This window comes from Ipomoea nil, unplaced genomic scaffold (genome assembly GCF_001879475.1).
Source record: "Ipomoea nil cultivar Tokyo-kokei standard unplaced genomic scaffold, Asagao_1.1 scaffold2818, whole genome shotgun sequence".
Lineage (NCBI taxonomy): Eukaryota > Viridiplantae > Streptophyta > Magnoliopsida > Solanales > Convolvulaceae > Ipomoea > Ipomoea nil.
Window position 1 is genome coordinate 1262199 of NW_017619246.1, and position 19260 is coordinate 1281458.

Below are 19260 nucleotides of genomic sequence, written 5' to 3' on the forward strand. Positions count from 1 at the left end.
TGATTTTGATCAAACATACTCTCCTGTTATTGATGGCTTTTCATTCCGCGATTTAATATCACTGGCAGTAAACATGAAATTAGATATGCAGTTGATGGATGTAGTGACAGCTTACCTTTATGGGTCACTAGATGCTGATATATACATGAAAACACCCGAGGGTATTCAAAATTTCAATATGAGGGAGAAAGATCGAAACATGTATCACATCAAACTTCAAAGGTCATTATATGGCTTGAAGCAATATGGGAGAATGTGGTATAACCATTTGAGTGAATTCCTCCTGAAGAAGGGATATGTTAAAAATGATATTTTCTCTTGTATATTCATTAAGAAGTCATCTAATGGTTTCTGTATTATATCTGTCTATGTCGATGACATGAACATTATTGAGACAAAGGAAAACCTTATAGAAGCATGTTCATGCTTAAAGACAGAATTTGAAATGAAAGATTTGGGAAAAACCAAGTTTTGTCTCGGCCTGCAGATCGAGCATCTCCCCAATGGAATTTTCATTCACCAAGCTAACTATTTTAATAAATTATTTGAGAAATTCTATATGGATAAATCTCATCCCCTTAGCACTCCAATGGTAGTCTGGTCCCTTGAAGCGGAAAGGGTCCCATTTAGACCTAAGGAGGATAATGAGGACGTACTAGGACCTGAAGTTCCTTATAAGTGGTATTGGAGCCTTGCTTTATCTGGCTAATTGCACTAGACCGGATATTGCTTTCTCAGTGAATTTACTTGCTAGATTTAGTGCATCTCCAACCAGAGGGCATTGGAGTGGAATAAAGCATATCTTTAGATATCTCCAAGGGACAAAAGACCTTGGTCTTTATTTTGAAAACAACCAGGACATTACTTTGACAGGGTATTCAGACGCTGGTTATATGTCTGACCCTCATACTGCTAAATTGCAAACTGGTTATATTTTCCTTTGTGGAGGTACAACTACATCTTGGAGGTCCATTAAACAGACCTTAGTTTCTACCTCATCTAATCACTCAGAGATAATTGCTTTATATGAAACCGCATGCGAATGCGTATGGTTGAGATCACTGATACAGCATATCCATCGCTCATGCGGAACAATGAGCAATGTTGATTCCCCGACTGTCCTATATGAGGACAATGCAGCATGTGTTGCACAGATGAGTAATAGGTACATTAAAGGATACCTTACTAAACATATCGCTCCTAAATTCTTTTACCCACATGAACTCCAGAAGAGTGGTGAGATACTACTCATTGAAAATGTTCGCTCTAGTGAAAATCTGGCAGATTTGTTCACTAAGTGCCTGCCTACATCCATCTTTGAAAAGTACGTTTATAAAATTGGGATGCGAAAGCTAGGAAGACTGTTGTCTTCAGGGGTAGCGATAAACTCTAAAGTTTAAATCTGGAAGATGATGCCCGGAAGGCTTACGGTTGTACTCTTTTTTCCTTAGCTAAGTTTTTCTCCCACTGGGTTTTCTTAGGTTAAGGTTTTTAACGAGGCAACCGATGCAACGCATACTTTACACTACATGTACTCTTTTCCTCGACTAGATTTTTTCCACAGAGTTTTTCTAGCGAGGTTTTTAACGAGGCATGAGTATAGTCATTTAATATAATGGCTAAGGGAGAGTGTTATAATTATTATACTTATGGCCATTAAAATGTAAAGACTCTTCATTAGCTTTCCATTGATTACATTATTTATGTTATGTAGTTGAAGGGTTGTATGAATCATTATATAAATTGGTGAAAGCTAAATGATACAAAACACACTTACATGGTTGTGGTGCTCAATTGTGTTCTTCTCCTTCTCCCTTCTTGTTGCTTTATTCTACACACGTATACACATACATACAAACCCCAGGCTATTAGCGTGCAGACACCTCAAGACAACTAACGAGTTGATAGGCCAAAACGCAACGATAATAACATTATTTTTTATTCTCTACTAGCATTGTCTATGTACATTAGCCCTAACAACTAAGATCATATTTTCTTTCTCTCCTATAAAATGTGACCAAATTAATACTTTAAAAAAAAAACAATTAATAGCTTAAGATCCATCTCAGTTCCTTCTATATATATATTCTTGGCTTATTTTGTTTACTTCCCCATATACATTATGTAGATTGTGACTTCGTTTAAAATTTTTGATTTAACTTTGAACAAAGGGAAAAAAAAAAAAAAAAAAAAAAAAAAAAAAAAAAAAAAAAGACTTATGGGAAATTAAAGTTCTATTTGGTAAAATAGTTAACCTATCGGTAAATTTTTGCTTGTTTGACCATTATTAGTTGTTTGGTTTGGTTAAACAACCAATATAAGTGTTTGATTAATTTGCTTTTTGTAATAGTTTATTGCTTCAAAAGACAAATTCAAAAAGATGTTCAAAGCATCTTTTCTTATTAGCCTTTTGAGAAAGTCAATTTGCATATAATCAGCTATCAACTAATAACTAATTACCAAACATCTTTCTACAATCAGCCAATACTATCGACTAATCAAACACACTAACTCAATCAGCTAACAGCTATTTACCAAACACCCCCTAAGTGCTTTTCTTCTTCCTTTTAAATTTAACTAATGTAATCACCAAGCAATACTCATATAATATTTATATTATTATTGCTGTTAAACTTTTATGAGACAGTAGGTTAGTTGAAGATCCATTCATTATTGTGTAGACTATACCATCAAATAATGTATATTCAGTACACAAATAATATATTTTTAGTACATTAAAAATGTACATTGTATTCAGGAAAAATACATTATTTAAGTACTGAAAGTACATTATTTTGTGTAATGTACATTCAGTACCTGAATAATGTAATTTTAATATATTAAAAATGTACTTTTTTTATGGTCCACAAAATAATTTACCTTGAAGATATGGGTACAATACTACAATTGGGCTGAATTGCATCGAACAATCTATGCTAGCTGGTACCAACATAAAGGAGTACAATCATTATACCGTAGATCATACTATCATAGATCTAAAGTTCATTTTTAATATATTAAATGTTTATTTTTATGATATTAAAAATTTATTATTTGGTATACTAGGTAAAAATGAATATTTATTAGTGGTCCGTATCATAATTTGCTGAAGGAGTAGGGGATCGAGGTGCATGATTGAGCGAGGTGGCTGAGTGGCGATTATTATGGCAATAATTTTGCATCATGTGTTAATTAATATGATTCTTTCCAAAGGTTAATTAATATGATTGATTATTCCTGTGGGGAGTTGCAATAAATAAATAAATTTACTACACACCTTCTTACAAACACCTACCCAAAAACTCTTCACAACTACTCACTCTCACATACAATTAACCACTCACCAACAAATTGCTACCTGCTACACTACTTCCAATAAATTGCTATAAAAAGAAAAAATCTAGAAAATAAGTTATATTTACGTGAGAATCTACCTTATTGTGTGAACTTTGAACATAAAAATTCGTACATACTCTTTATGTTGTATCACTTAACGGTCCAAAATATGGTGTACAAAAAAAGTTAACTCAAAACGCAATGCATAACACGTGTGCATTGTGTTTGTAGTGCACTACGTGTACATTGTGTTATAGATGACATGCATCGTCCACTAATCAAGATAAATGGCACAAATTAATTCTCAGATTCACATGTTAATATAAGTTTTCTTATGAACCACTACAAGAAAAATGCACATAGACAACGGTTAATAACCGTTGTCGTAGGGGTATAATTTCTGTTGTTGAAGCCGGTGTTGTTGTAAGTCCCGCGCATAGACAACGGTTTTTTAACCATTGTCTTTTCTAGAAACAACAACGGTTTTTTAACCGTTGTCTATTAAGTGTTGTTGAAGCCGATGTTGTTGTAAGTCACGCACATAGACAACGGTTAATAACCGTTGTCTTTTCTAGAAACAACAACGATTTTTTAACCGTTGTCTATTAAGTGTTGTTGAAGCTGGTGTTGTTATATGTCACGCACATAGACAACGGTTAATAACCGTTGTCTTTTCTAGAAACGACAATGACTTTTTAACTGTTGTCTATTAGATGTTGTTGAAACAGGTGTTGTTAAAAGTCACGCACATAGACAACAGTTTATAACCGTTGTCTTTTTTAGAAACGACAACGGTTTTTTAACCGTTGTCTATTAAGTGTTGTTGAAACCGGTGTTGTTAAAAGTCACGCACATAGACAACGGTTTATAGCCGTTGTCTTTTCTAGAAACGACAACGATTTTTTAACCGTTGTCTATTAAGTGTTGTTGAAATCGGTGTTGTTAAAAGTCACGCACATAGACAACGGTTTTTAACCGTTGTCTTTTCTATAAACGACAACGGTGTTTTAACCGTTGTCTATTAAGTGTTGTTGAAAGTTGTTAAAAGTCACGAACATAGATAACGGTTTTAAACCGTTGTCGTTTCTTCCAAAGACAACGGTTTTTGACCCGTTGTCAATTCAATGTTGTTGAAACCGATGTTATTAAAAGTGATGCACATAGACAACGATTTTTAACTGTTGTCTTTTCTTTAAAAGACAACAGTTATAAACTATTGTCTATTGTGGGTTGTTGAAATCGCTGTTGTTAAAAGTCACACACATAAACTGTTGTCTTTTCTCTGTTGTCTTTTGTAGAAAAGACTACAGTTTCAAACTGTTGTCTATTGTAAAATAGACAACTTTTAACCGTTGTCTCAACTCGTTTTTAACCTGCTTAAATTTTAATCATATAAAAAAAAACAATTTATCCATTCACCATGGCCAAGTGTAGTTACATTGCACAAGCTAAGCAAGGTTCAAAATAACAAGTCTAAATACTGAGCATGACCAATTCTAATCAAATCATCATCCAAGTCATAATACTACAAAAAACAATTCCGATCCACGAACCAAGTCTAAATGATCACAACGTCAAATCATACATACTCTATATAACTTGATAGAATATCGGCCCATTCTGAACACACCAATATTGAGTTCATCTAGCAGAACCCTGTTAGAGTATACACACAATTCGAACACATGTGATAACCTAACCTCATAGCGGAAGCATAATGATCTAGCAAAACTCCAGCCATAGTTGATACTTTGTTGCATTGCATTGTTGCTTCAAGAACTCCAATAGATTAAAGTTTTGTTGTCTACCATTAATATCCTGTATGAACTAGATGGTGTAGTTGTAAAGCTGCAACAGGAGCAATGGGAGGACCATGCTTAAATAGCCTACATGCCATCATTATAGGCTAAGTAACGGAAACTGTTACTTCATTTTCAAACCACAACATAATTGGCCTATTAAACTTGCACCACTTAATAGTGTAATTATAATGAAAATGTTACATTCTCCCACTTGGTGCAAGTATTAATTCAAAGAAACAAAAAACATGAACCATAGAGATGGTTCCTCTTAATCAGAGTAGTATCTACTTATGATTACAATGTAATTTATTCTCTAAGTACCTTATGTGGTATAAAACTTAATGAATAAACCTTATGTTCATTCTTGATTATAATTAGTTATCAAAAACTAATTATTGCCGCAATTGCTAAATTTGGCCTAATAAACTTGCACAACTTTATTTGTACAATATTAATGGAAAATGTTACAATTTTCCACTTGGTGCAAGTATTGGCACAACCCTTGTTGAAGATCAAAAAAACATGAATCATAGTGGTATGTCCTCTAAATTAAAGGGTGAGTAATACCATCTATGCATCACATGCATTTTGATTCCCAACTCAGGTCCTTTATGAATAAACCCTACGTTTATTCTTGGTCCAACGTTAGGGATGTTTCTCAAATAAATATGCGCATAACCATAGGATAAACAATCCAAATTATTACATAGAAGTGACAACATAAATGTACGTACAATATAGTCACATAATAAGTTCCATGTACCATGTACGATCCCTAAAATTCTTATAAGCATGCCTTAAGTAGGGATCCGAAACTATTAGCAAAATGCTAATATATTACATGACTAACTCATTATCTTTAATATTATCGCTGACAGCTAAGTTTTCAGAGTCGACACGTCTGTCACTCCTACTCTCAATATTCTTAGCCAAAGATAATAATTGAGTAGTCCATATTCCAACGACTTAGATAATAAATTCATGAGTCTAAGTCCACAAACGGAACTTTAAACATACACCTTATAAATGATCTCCAAAAAGGAAGGAAGCCCAACTTTCATGTCTAGAGCAATAACGAGGACTTATTAATAATGTAACTTTATGAAACAACAAAATATTGTATCAACATAATCAAAAGTCTTCTAGATTCATCTATATGAACTAACATCATGAGTCTTTGCATGCTTTATGTCTCTCAACACTGAATTTTGAGCCTTTTCAATCTTAATGACCCATGATCAATTTGATGATACGAAAGACTCCAATAAATGCTAAAGAATCTAACTCGTGATAATTCACCATAAACTTAATGCCATTGTTATAATAAAACTATTTATGTTGTTACAACATTTTCATAAATATGTTGCACAACTTGTAGTTCAACAAATTGAACTATTGATTTTATAATAACAAGGCAAGGTGTCTTATCCTTGAAGTAGAGCAATCTTGAAGTGAGATATCTGTAATGATCTTTCCAAATGATCACTCCCACTGATCAAATGGGGCATCTTATTGATCTTTTAAATGATCACTCCCACTGATCAAACCATTACTTCCACTAATAAAGTTATTCTTGAGCATAAATGATATGCACACTAATGATCCTCAAGTTCAACTAATTTAACAAGGATTATAATTCCCCACCATAGTTGGACATGTTAAATATGTACATGTAACAGACACAATTTTCAACTACTTAAACAAATTAAATTGCTTTAGTTGAAATTTGGCTAGATATGTACAATTCCAATATAAGGATCCAAAAGGTATATCACGTCTAAATTCAAAATCTCTACTGTGGTTGGGATGAAAAACCAAGTAAGCCACATACAGTAACAATTTCAAGTTACTAAAGTTTTGGAGGTTAACAAAATACATGTGTTGCCAATGCAACCCATGTCACACAATATAGAATTATAACTGGCCTTAAAGTTATAAATTCTAAAATTGGTATGATAAAATTTTATATTGATCATCAATTTAAACAGGAGAATCCAGTGACATAAAACTTGCCTGTAGGCTAAAGATTTATTCAATTAGACTCAACTGAGACTTTATGATAATCAAATAGAAGAATCTAGTGACACAAAACTTGCCTGTGGGCTAAAGTTTTGTTCAATTAGAATCAACTAAAACTTTATGATAAAATTATTATCAAAGGGGATAGAAGAATCGAGTGACATAAAACTTGCCTGTGGGCTAAAGTTTTATTCAATTAGATCCATCTACAACTTTATGATAAAACTATCAAACCATGTTCCTTTTCTTAATCCCTGTGGGTAAATTAAGAAATATGATTTGATATTTTATTCTGACTATTTACATTAATATAATAAAATTCCTGTGGGTAGATTTTATTATATTTTTTGTAATTAGTCACAAAGTGATCAAAAACTTAATAATTTCAGTTATGAAATTGTATTGATCACTTGATATATGTACACAAAAGAATATTAATGTACCAAGCTATTAATCCAAATTTCATTCATGCATAATAAATACACATAAAAGAAACTAGACTAATACCACAAATGTACACATAAAAGTATTTTTGAATATGTACATATATCATAACTTTATGATAGAAAACGTCAATTTATTTATATTATAACTATATGTTAAATAAATTGACCTTCCTATCTGTAATGATAAAACTCACCGAAACTATATTCCGATGCATAATTGCATGTGGGCTAAATTATGATCATAGTTTGATGTCTTTACCCCAATTAATTATATAAACATAACAAAATTGCCTGTGGGCTAAATTTTATTATATCATATAATTAATCACAATCAATACGTCTATGACTGTATATGATCTCACAAAATTTCAATTAATCGAAGATACTGTGGCTACTACTTAATTAATCAAAATTATAAGATCACTAGATGATTTTCTTAATATCTTAGGCATCAACTTTAAAGCCTAAAAACAATTATGCCACAATATGATAAACAATTCCAAGTGTACTCCCAGGAAAGTTGGTTGGGACTAAGCCTCATTAAAAATAACCAACTCCTTAGTCAGAGTAATGTTTCAAGGGAACTAGTAGCACATTGGCCCCTTCCCGAGAAACTTTTCACCGGTTCATGTTTTCTCACACTAAAGGCATAATTGACAAGTACTCTTTTCCAAATCTTTAATAGTTCACATATGAAAAGATTTGATCTTAGGTGACCATTTTAGACGGTCTAAAGGTGCTTAAACATAATGCACTACCGTATATAATTCCACACACAAAGTTCACCCTAACAAGGAATTATTATAATTCCTAACTTATGCAATTCCAAAGGCATAATTAAATTCACATAACTAGAAAATATAATGTTATGCTAGTGAACAATTATATGTGAAATTCAATATGCTCATATCCAAATAAATTGTACATAATAGCAATTTAAAAAGAGCTATAAAATTATTATTCAAATAACAACATGAATCCAAAACTTGAAGGATTTATAAAATTTGAATAATAATTTAAAATAACCATATACTTTTCAATTATTGAAAAGTTTTAACTTGTAGGCCCAAAAATGATTCAATGCATTAACTTTATGAGAACTAGCTTTAAAATTGTAAATTCTAACCATATCAAAATCATATGATATGTTGACATTCACAAATTAAATTCTCATAAAACTAAATTGCATAATTTAAACCATAATATTATGCATTTAATTTAATTATATGCATAAAACAAACTCAAAATATGAATATAAAATCAAATATTCATACTCAATCAAAGTGGGCTTCACAATCCAAAAATCCAAAAATAATAATAATGATAACAATGTTACGACATATCGATTCCTCAGTTCAAAACTGATAATCGTTATTACTATAATTATTACATAACGGTAATAACAGAATAATCAATTTTCTTAATCGTAACCGAACAACATTTAGTATTAATAATAATAATTATTATTAAATGTCACATTATATCATCATTATTACCATAAATGTTTTGGATAAGCAAATTCATTAAGAATCTCAAAATATAATTCTTAACATCATTATTGAAATTATCATGACAAAACTGAAAAGGAAAACAATATCCAATTGCCATAAACATATGCATTTTTCAAAATTGTGATTCAAAATCACACTCCATAATTAAAAATATTACTATTGAATTATGGCAAAGTTGCAAAATTCTAGAATTGCAATGAATAACCATAATAATCATATAATATTATAACAATTAGGAGATTTAATATGGAAAAACAATTGCTAATCACCACAAACCTTTAAAATATTTTTCGGGAAAACTTTAAAACTTAATAAAATTAAAATCCGAAAACATTAATGTTGAAAAAATAATATCCAACATTTTCAACTTTAATAAACTGATATAACGGCATAAAAAGTGGTTCTTGACTAAAACTTTATGACCTTACTAATTACCATAATAATGACTGTAAATGCAAACGATTGCAACAAACGCCAAACATCTCAATATATCATCTAATCATGGCAATTAGTCACAAAGTATAGCAATTCATCTTTATTACAAATAATATATCAATACATGATTACAACATATTAGCATTATGCTAATAGTTGTGGATCCCTACTTTATTGACCCAAGATAGGTCCCAAATCTTGTTCAAAATAGGTTTAAAAGTCCCAAAGTGAATATAGGACTAAAATATGCTCAAAATTGAATGAGAAACCAAACAAGGTGTCTTAATAGGCTATAATATCCAAAATTAGCCTGAGGATCCAAAAAAGAATAAAATCGAATATAAAAATTATGAATTAATAATATGCTATATCCAATCTTAATATGCTTTTCTAAATGTACAATTATAACAAAATAATTTATGAATATACAAAGCATGCTTGGATTTTGCAATATTAACTCATAAATCATAAATAAATTGCAAACACTTCAGCAATTTAATATGATTCTCAATATTAAATTAAAATTCAAATAGCAAATTTAAAACTTAATATTTGTCCATAATTAAATAATAATTTAATTATGAATTTTAATGCCAAAATTAAGAGGAAATTAAAGGCCATTAAAATTCCAAAAATTAGCAATTACTATATATTTACCATTTGCCAAAATAATATACATGCAATATTAAATTAAATATGGTAATATTAATCCTGATATAATTACCATACTAAAATTAATATGCAATTATTAAATAAGCAAATAAATATATGGTAAATAAAAGGTAAATTGCACTGTAAAATAGGAGAGGTACCAGTCAAACCATCCGTCTTCTTCAATTCCTTAAGCAGCCAATGGAACAAACTCAGCGCCGCCCGGAGCTTGTGGAGCAGCGTTCAGAGCCATCCATCCAGCCGTCCGTCTTCTGCCAACGCATCGCCGGAAAACCAGCGCCACTGCCGACGGAGAAGCAGGCCGCCGTCGTCTTCATCGCGATGCCACCGTCGCCTGATCTCGACAGTAGCCGACCGCTACCCCATGGTGGTGTCCTCCCAGTGACAAGGCTCAAGGCGGAGAACCAAGGCCACAGCCCCACCGTCAGCAGCACCCCTCGTCGGATTCGTCACCACCGTGCCTCGCTCCAACGCCAAAAACGCCTGCCGCCGGCGACCCCAAGACGCGACGCCAACAACAACGCCCGCCGTTGCCCACGTAAAGCTCGCCGTCGTTCTTTAGAGAAAACGACGCAAATCAACCAGAGGGAATCCTTCGTCCCTCAGTCGAGACACGCCTCAACGTTCACCGTCCGCGACTCAATTCTCGGAAAAGGAAACGCAAAAACCGGTCAAAAACCGTAATGGTAAGTTGCAAATATTACAACAGATTATTTCAACAGATCAGGTTTATTATTTATGCAATTTGATTGTATATTTAATGTTTTTTAAAAGGTTCCTGCATAATTTTCATGTACAAATATCCACATATATATAAAGTTGAATCATGGAGACATGTATGCCCAGAACAATCATATTCAAATTGCATACACATTCAAACTAATCCAATATGTACGGCAGTCGTGATCCAACGATGTCCTCTAACGGTGCCACTTGGACGGCAGTTGTGATCCAACGATAACATATAATGACAGTACATAAAACAATGAAGCAAAATTCCCACAAAGGTAATAGCATTTTATATATTTTCCAAAATAATATATACATCAAATATTACCTTCTCAAACAAAATGTCATGTTATCAACCTAACTTGCATACAATTACAGGAATATATACATATGTACTTCTGCATCATAAATATATCATTCCAACTGATATTCATACTGCAAACATATTCTCGGGGGAAAAAAAGAAACAGCAGTAAAACATATATATTGCATAATATATAATTCAAATATATATCATATGCAAATTTATCAACTAGGCAGAGATTAAACAGGCTCTGATACCAAATGTTAGAGTATACACACAATTCGAACACATGTGATAACCTAACCTCATAGCGGAAGCATAATGATCTAGCAAAACTGCAGCCATAGTTGATACTTTGTTGCATTGCATTGTTGCTTCAAGAACTCCAATAGATTAAAGTTTTGTTGTCTACCATTAATCTCCTGTATGAACTAGATGGTGTAGTTGTAAAGCTGCAATGGGAGGACCATGCTTAAATAGCCTACATGCCATCATTATAGGCTAAGTAACGGAAACCGTTACTTCATTTTCAAACCACAACATAATGGCCATAATTGGCCTATTAAACTTGCACCACTTAATAGTGTAATTATAATGAAAATGTTACAAACCAATGATCCATTCTTAAGTGCCTGAAATAAACGGCAATTTATATCCTACACCACGGCGCGCGTTGCACTATGCGCCCAGATGCAAAACGACGTCGTTTTAATTATTATTTTTTTTTGAAATTTCTCTCCCCAGTGAATGACAGTAGTTTTTTCTTAAAAAAAAACTCGTTGTTCAAGAATGTACATAATGTTATACTAGAATACACATAATGTTATACATGAATGTACATAATTATATAACAAAATATACATACTCTTTTTAAAAGATAATACACATAATCTAACATAATACATAATAAACATAAACTTTTAACATAATACACATCAACTATTAACATAATACACACAAATTTTCTGATTCGAATGTACATAATTGTATAAAAAGAATGTACATAATTGTATAAAAAATACACATAACTGTATGAACCAATACACATAACGTTGTGAACAAATACACATAACGTTGTGAACAAATACACATAATCTCAGCAACTTCCTACTGCGCCTCCCAACACTACCCCAAAACGACGTCGTTTTGGGAGGCGTGCGGCGCACAGTGCTATGTGCGCCATGGTGTAGGATATAACGATTGGAAATAAACACAGTACCATTAAATTTGAATCTGGACCACAAAAGACACTAGTACAAAAAATATCAATAAAATTTAATAATTCGCGTCCAAAGTTTGAACTTTGAACGCCGAATGTGTAGCGCAGTGGCAATTTTGTAATTAAATTGCCACTCTATTCTTTTTTTTTTTTTTTTTAAATTAGTCGCGTCCAAAATTGCACACTTTGGACGCGAATAATTAAATGCTGGCAAAATTCGCGTCCAAAGTTTCGAACTTTGGACGCGAATAATAAAACGCCTCTTTAATTCGCGTCCAAAGTTGAGAAGTTTGGACGCGAAAAATCATTATAATTCCCTCCCTCCCCCAAAATCGATCAGTTCTTCATACTCCAACCCTAACCCGCAGCTCAGCCGCCCAATCCGTTCTCCATCTCCATCTCCCACTCCGTTCAATAAAACCACTCTTTGTCTCTCTCTCTCTCTCTCTCTCTCTCGATGTATACAGGGCCGCCTGCATGAATTGTATGTGTTTTGTTTGATTGATAGATTTGTAGTGGATTACGCCGCCGTATGTGTTTACGCAAGAATGGCGAAGCCTCGAAAGGGAAAGAGCGAAGAGCAAAAGGGAGAGAACACCGAAGCTGTAATTCACCATCAGAAGCTCTGCCTTTCAATCGACATGGAGAAGCGTCGAATTTACGGGTCTGTATGTTTTGTTTTTGTTTTTATCCTTTTTTTTCTTTCGATTAATTTCTCTAGAAAGGTCGGGGAGGTTTAGTTTACTTTTGTTCCCATTTCGGCTAATTCGACTTCAGAAGGGTTTAAATCTCTGCTTAAATCACTTTGGAATGTATAATTCGGCAGGTTCTGTTTCTTTGTTTGATTGAATTAGAGAAGAATAACTGTAGTCTAGACTCACAGCAATATAATTTGATGGTGGTTTATATTTTTCTGTATCCCAATTGAAGTATTACCGAACTTGTATAGTTGTATATCACACTGCAGGGATAGAATTGAAAGATGAACAAACTATTTTAGTTGCTCTGTGAACATTACAGTGCTTCCAGATGTAGAACATTTCTACATATCTCAAAATTAAAAAGCTAATTTCAGGATACATTCTTTTAGTTTTAGATAAATCTTGCCAAATATAATGTTGGCATCAGTAGTCAGTACATGCTACCTGTGGCTGTGAATGTTTCTAAAGCTTGCCAGATTGATTAGACAAAATTGGTGATAGTTAGATCTGGCTAAATCTGGTAAAATCTCATGTTTATAGTGGATTAATTCTCTGTCCCTCATGAGGGAGGGCAGCAGCAGTTGGTTGCCTCACTGGATATCCTATTCATTTTAAGCTTTACTCTGGTGACTTATCAATATCATCATGTAACAACCTTCACTTCTTACTTATTAAATGTTTGCTTATATTTTCTTTGAAATAGGATGGGAAGGGATATTGCATATGATTGCTGGTCTTGTGACTTGCTATGTGCTGCATCATCGCCAGATTTGTACAGAATAAATTTAGAGCAAGTATATATATATATATATATATATATATATATATATATATATATATATATATATATATATATATATATATTTTATTTCCTTTCTCGTTGATATCTTTGTATCTTTCATCATGTCTTGAATTCACAAAACATTATTTTTTTTGGTGGTCTTTTATTCATATTTTTGTATATATTATGTATATATAATGTCAATATTTGGCTCGTTTAGTCTATGGTGATTCAATATGTTTTAGTATATTAATAGCTTTTGGGTTTATCACCTTGCTTATTTCATCTTCAGGTTTTAAAATTTTATATATATATTTTTTGCAGGGACGCTTCCTTACCTCTTTAAGCACACAGTCCCCAGCACTAAATGTTGTTTCTCGAAGGTTATTTGTCTTCCTCTAAAAATGGTCATTTTTAAATAAATCATTCAAATTCTGATATTTTTCCATCAATATGCTTGGTTTTTCAGTAAGATCCATGGGCTAATTGCTTGTGGAGGTGATGATGGTGCTGTAGAATGCTTTGACTTGAGAGCAAGATCTTCAGTTGGCAGGATAAATGCTGCTGCAGCTGCTGGTGATCTTGACCAGGTTGTTTCCCATACCAATAACATAAAAATGCTACTATTACTTTTTATTTATCCAATATAAAGCAGTCAGAACTCAGAAGGGAAGCAAGTGGTATTTTTTTTTTTTATAATAATAATAATAATAATAATAATAATAATAATAATAATAATAACTAAAGGGTTGTAAAATACCATTATGCATAAACTGCAGGAGGTCACTGCAATAGAGTTTGATGGGGATGGAGGTTACCTCATGGCAGCTGGAAGTAGTGATGGAAAGGTAAGCTAAATGAACTATAAGGAAGTTGTGATGCACTTAAAAGAGTATTTGATTTTCCATTCCATACTTCGCATATGCATGATTTCTAATGCCTGAGTAATGAGAAGCTGTAATTCATTATAATAGAAGAGATCTTTTCTTAGCTTCTTGGTCCAAATAGAATTTTCCTTGAGCAGTGGGGTGCAAGATATGCTGTACTTCATCTTCTTTGGAGTCAAATAGTAGTTTGAGCCTGGTTCTCTCTTCATTTTGTTACTCCGTATATGAGGCTTTAGAAATATTTCTTCTAGATGTATTTTTGTTCTTTCAGGAACTGCCCCGATCTGTAGCAACATGTCCTTTTGGTTTTGTATGTTCTTATCTTCTGGTTATTGTATATGTAGTTTCATTTGGTTTCTTCTGGACTGTCTATCAAAGTGTGTTTATACCAGTTGACACCTAATAATTCACCTTTGGGATGCTTGATTTATCTATGACTTTATTCTTTATGCTGGTCCATAAGTTTTAGCACTTCTTACCAAGTGACACACTATTTCTTGGAGTGCAGGTTTTGATTTATGACCTGCGTTCTTCACATCCAATGTGTGTAAAGGATCACATGTAGGTTGCTCATCAAGCTTATAATGTGTTTCACAACTTGTGCTGATTTATTTATTACTTATGGTTCTGTGCATAATTTGTAGGTATGGGAGCCCAATACTTAATATTAAGTGGCACAAGACACTTAACACCGAGCAACCAAAGTTAATAACTGCTAACAACCACATTGTTAGGGTCTGGGACCCCAATACAGTAAGAAAATTTGTCATTTTTCTCTATTCTTTTTCGTTTTAGCTTCTTGTAGGTTTTGATGCCCTGAACTTTTGAGTGTTCTCTTAATTTGCATTATTTTGCTGATTTCTGAAGCTATGGGCTCCAGAAATTCTGATGAATATTTACTTTTGTTATTGACTCCTAGTGTATGAGAATTAGCTTTTGTGACACTGAAATTGATGTTTGAAAGCAATATTATGTTAAGACTGGCTTTAGTTGGTTTATTGGAGTGTAGTTAGCTTTTATCACAAATTATTTGGTGAGCATACATGTAATCATATTACAGTACAATACAATGATGTTCAAATCAAATTGTAGTCTTGACAATGATGGTGATGGCCAGAACCCATGATTTAATATGAGTGAGCATTTAGCTCATACGCCTTCCCTAACTTTTACCATTATGGAAATAGTGTTATGTTAAGATGTGAAGTAGAAAAATAGCGTTGGAAAAAGGTGGAAATTGATTAGACAAAATTGGTGATAGTTAGATCTGGCTAAATCTGGTAAAATCTCATGTTTTTTAAATTTGTTTATTCTATGTTTTTCCCATACTGGTTTTTCTATTTGTTTCGTTTGCACTTTAGATGGTATATTCTGATTATTCTCTTAATGTTTGATATCATTTTCTACCTTCTATATCTTCAGAAGCTGCAAAGGCAGAGGAATTTCCTTTAACTTCTTTGCTTTATGGCCATCATAGAAATAAAGTTATGTCTTAATTTATGATTGAAAATCAAATTTTCATTAATTTTTTGTTAACATTTAGAATTTGTAGTTTATTTGTAGTAAAATGTTATTAGAATTGAAATTTTAGATTGGTGTGTTTTAGTTGATAGAATTGGTGTATAGTATACATCTTAAATTGATTAATGTATTGATTAATGTTGAAATATATTATTTGGAGAATTGGTGTATAGTATACATCTTAAATTGATTAATGTTGAGATATATTATTTGGTAGTTATGCTGGGATGTACAGGAAAATATTGGTAGATTTATAAAAAAATGTTTATTTTTTAAATTTTTTTTACTATACGCGTCCAAAGTTAAGAAACTTTGGACGCGTATAGTATTTTTTAAAAAAATAAATAAACACTATACGCGTCCAAAGTTCACGAACTTTGGACGCGAATTATCATTTTTCGCGTCCAAAGTTCTTCAACTTTGGACGCGAATAATCATTTTGCGCGTCCAAAGCTACTTTGGACGCTGATTGTTTATACAACCAGCGTCCTCGCCATCTGCGTCCCAGCTACTTTGGACGCGAATTAGCCTTAACTTTGGACGCGAATGACTGTTTCTGTACTAGTGAGACAAATACAAGATGCCATGCAAGGGGAAAGAAACTCATTTATAAACTCATTTATATAACTGTACAAGCTACCATAGCACGTAGCACCCGCAATGCATACCTCCTAGTCCAGGCCTAAGCTAGAGGAATGTAAAGGTTTATCTTTCCACAGTCCATCACCAAATTATACTCCATAATTACTGTCTTAATTTATGGAATTGAACCAACAGAACGCTATAGACGTAATGATAAATCAGATTGAATATCAATATACATATTTAGTACAGCGATTAACCCCATCCAAGCTTGAAATGAGCAAAAACACAATTTCTGCAAAATAGATCCTCTTAAAATAGATTAAATAATGGAAAGACGAATAACCTGATAGAGATGAGTTTACAGTGGGAAAACAAAACCTGAACCGCGGCAAGAAGGAAAGCTTGGTGAGTTCATGAGAAGCAGAGAGAGTGTAGAGTGTAGACCAAAGATTTAGGTGCCGGTATGCGAAAAGATGAGAAGAGCGAGAAAGGGCAGAGAGGAGCGGAGAACCGAAGCCGTAGCACCACCGTCCTCGTCGGAGTCGTCGCCCATGAACCAGTCGCCACCATCAACACCATCAGTAGCCACCCCACGGTGTTGCAATCGGTATAGTTTGTATGCGGTGGAGCTGGAGGAGCGACGATGAGGATTTGGTTATTTGAGGGGGGGGGGGGGGTTGGGTTATTTGGATTTTCAGATTAGGTCGAAGCTAAGGGAAAAAAAAATTGATCAGGTATTCGAAAATAATTGAGAGGGAATTTATATTTTGAAAGGAAAAGAGATTATTTTTTATAGATACGAGAGACTTTTTTTTTTGGGGGAGGGAAGGAGATTTTTACAAAGTGTGATAGTCTTGAAAGTCAAATTTTAAAGAAGAGTGAATTTTATTTTTGATCTTAGATTTATAGGTAACAGTCTATTTGTAATCCTTTTTTATCAAAATATTTAATTTTGGTCCTAGTATTATTTCGACATGATTAATTTTGGTCCTCTATCAATAAAATCGTTGAAATTAAATTAAATTGAATGTCATTTTGATATTTTTAATACAAAGTGCGTTGACCAATTATATTTTTTATGTTTATTTTTATGAAAAAAAAAATCATAATTGAAGAGCGAAATGTCATGTATTTAACGAAATTTAAACAATTTTTTTTATAAAAGACCAAAATTGGTTATGTCACAATAATATTATGATCAAAAAGGAATATTTTGATAAAAAAAAAAAAATTAAAAGTGAACTGTCACCTATATTGGGACCGGATCCATCATAACTCAGGTATATAGGTACAGAACGGGAGCTAATAAAATAATAGTTTTATTACCTGGGGCACTAGACCCAAAATAGTAACAGGTATATAGGTACAGAACAGAGGTAAGAAAATAGTAACTTTATTATCCGGGGCCAATCGTTATGATAGCGCTACTAATAGGAATCGAACCCCAAGTGACTAGGTTGAGGCCGGGTATAGACTAGAGACCACTAGACTAGGGTGCCTGTAGGCCGGGTATATTCATGGTTTTATAGGGACCGGGTCCACCATAAACCGGGCGATATAGATATAGAACAGGGTAAGAAAATATTAGCTTTATTATCCGGATCGCTAGACCCAAAATAGTACCGGGTATATAGGTACAAAACGCGAGATTCATAGATTTTTATACTGTAGATTCATAAATTCTATACTGTATATTTATAAAATCTTTACTCTAGATTCATAATTTCTAAATCGTAGATTCATAATTTAAATACAGTAGATTCAAAATTTGAACATAGAGTTCTGTAATTGTGAATACAGAGTTCAATCATTATGAATATGAATTCCAAAAATTATGAATATATAGTTCGGTAATTATGAACATAGAACAGTGTGCACCATGCATGGTGCACACGATTGCACAACATAATTTGCCCTTTATTACAAAGATCGCGGCAAAAGAAATGGGCTATAGCTAACTGTACGACATTAACTACTCTTTCATGAATTGAAAATAAAACTTTAATGAATTGACATTGAAATTTTGGTGAATAATTTTATATTTAAATATGAACGAAAATAGAACTATTAAATTAACTTTTGAATTGTATTATTTCTTTGTTAAATTTTTATGCATTATATTTGGACAAAAAAATTTAATTACATTTTTATTTTTGTTATAGATTTTCTAAACATCTATTTTCATCTCGTAACAAAAATAATGAATGTCCAAATTATAGGTAAAAGATAAGGTGTAACACTTTAATAAACAAGAGTTGGTGTGGTTTGGTGGGTTTAGCTTTGTTTGTTATGTTAGAGGTCTTGGGTTCTAT

The 19260-nt window shown here is 32.7% G+C and overlaps 2 protein-coding genes across 2 annotated transcripts; both read left to right on the forward strand.

Moving 5' to 3' along the window:
- Positions 1–893: 893 nt before the first annotated feature.
- Positions 894–1400, forward strand: LOC109158414. The gene has a single exon (XM_019306323.1). The coding sequence runs from the start codon at positions 894–896 to the stop codon at positions 1398–1400; it is 507 nt and encodes a 168-aa protein (XP_019161868.1).
- A 12374-nt stretch (positions 1401–13774) lies between these two features.
- On the forward strand, positions 13775–16309 carry LOC109158433 (nucleolar protein 10-like). Its single transcript, XM_019306346.1, has 7 exons — positions 13775–13968; positions 14280–14338; positions 14425–14545; positions 14735–14803; positions 15351–15403; positions 15487–15595; positions 16265–16309. The coding sequence occupies exons 1-7, from the start codon at positions 13879–13881 to the stop codon at positions 16292–16294; spliced, it is 531 nt and encodes a 176-aa protein (XP_019161891.1). The 5' UTR covers positions 13775–13878; the 3' UTR covers positions 16295–16309.
- Positions 16310–19260: the final 2951 nt, after the last annotated feature.

Bases quoted from the DNA above. Each gene is read 5' to 3' on its own strand.
- LOC109158433 (XM_019306346.1), top strand. From the start codon at position 13,879: ATGGGAAGGGATATTGCATATGATTGCTGGTCTTGTGACTTGCTATGT. The intron at 13,969-14,279 runs GTATATATATAT...TATTTTTTGCAG, and splicing joins ACAGAATAAATTTAGAGCAA to GGACGCTTCCTTACCTCTTT. The intron at 15,404-15,486 runs GTAGGTTGCTCA...CATAATTTGTAG, and splicing joins ATGTGTGTAAAGGATCACAT to GTATGGGAGCCCAATACTTA.
- LOC109158414 (XM_019306323.1), top strand. From the start codon at position 894: ATGTCTGACCCTCATACTGCTAAATTGCAAACTGGTTATATTTTCCTT.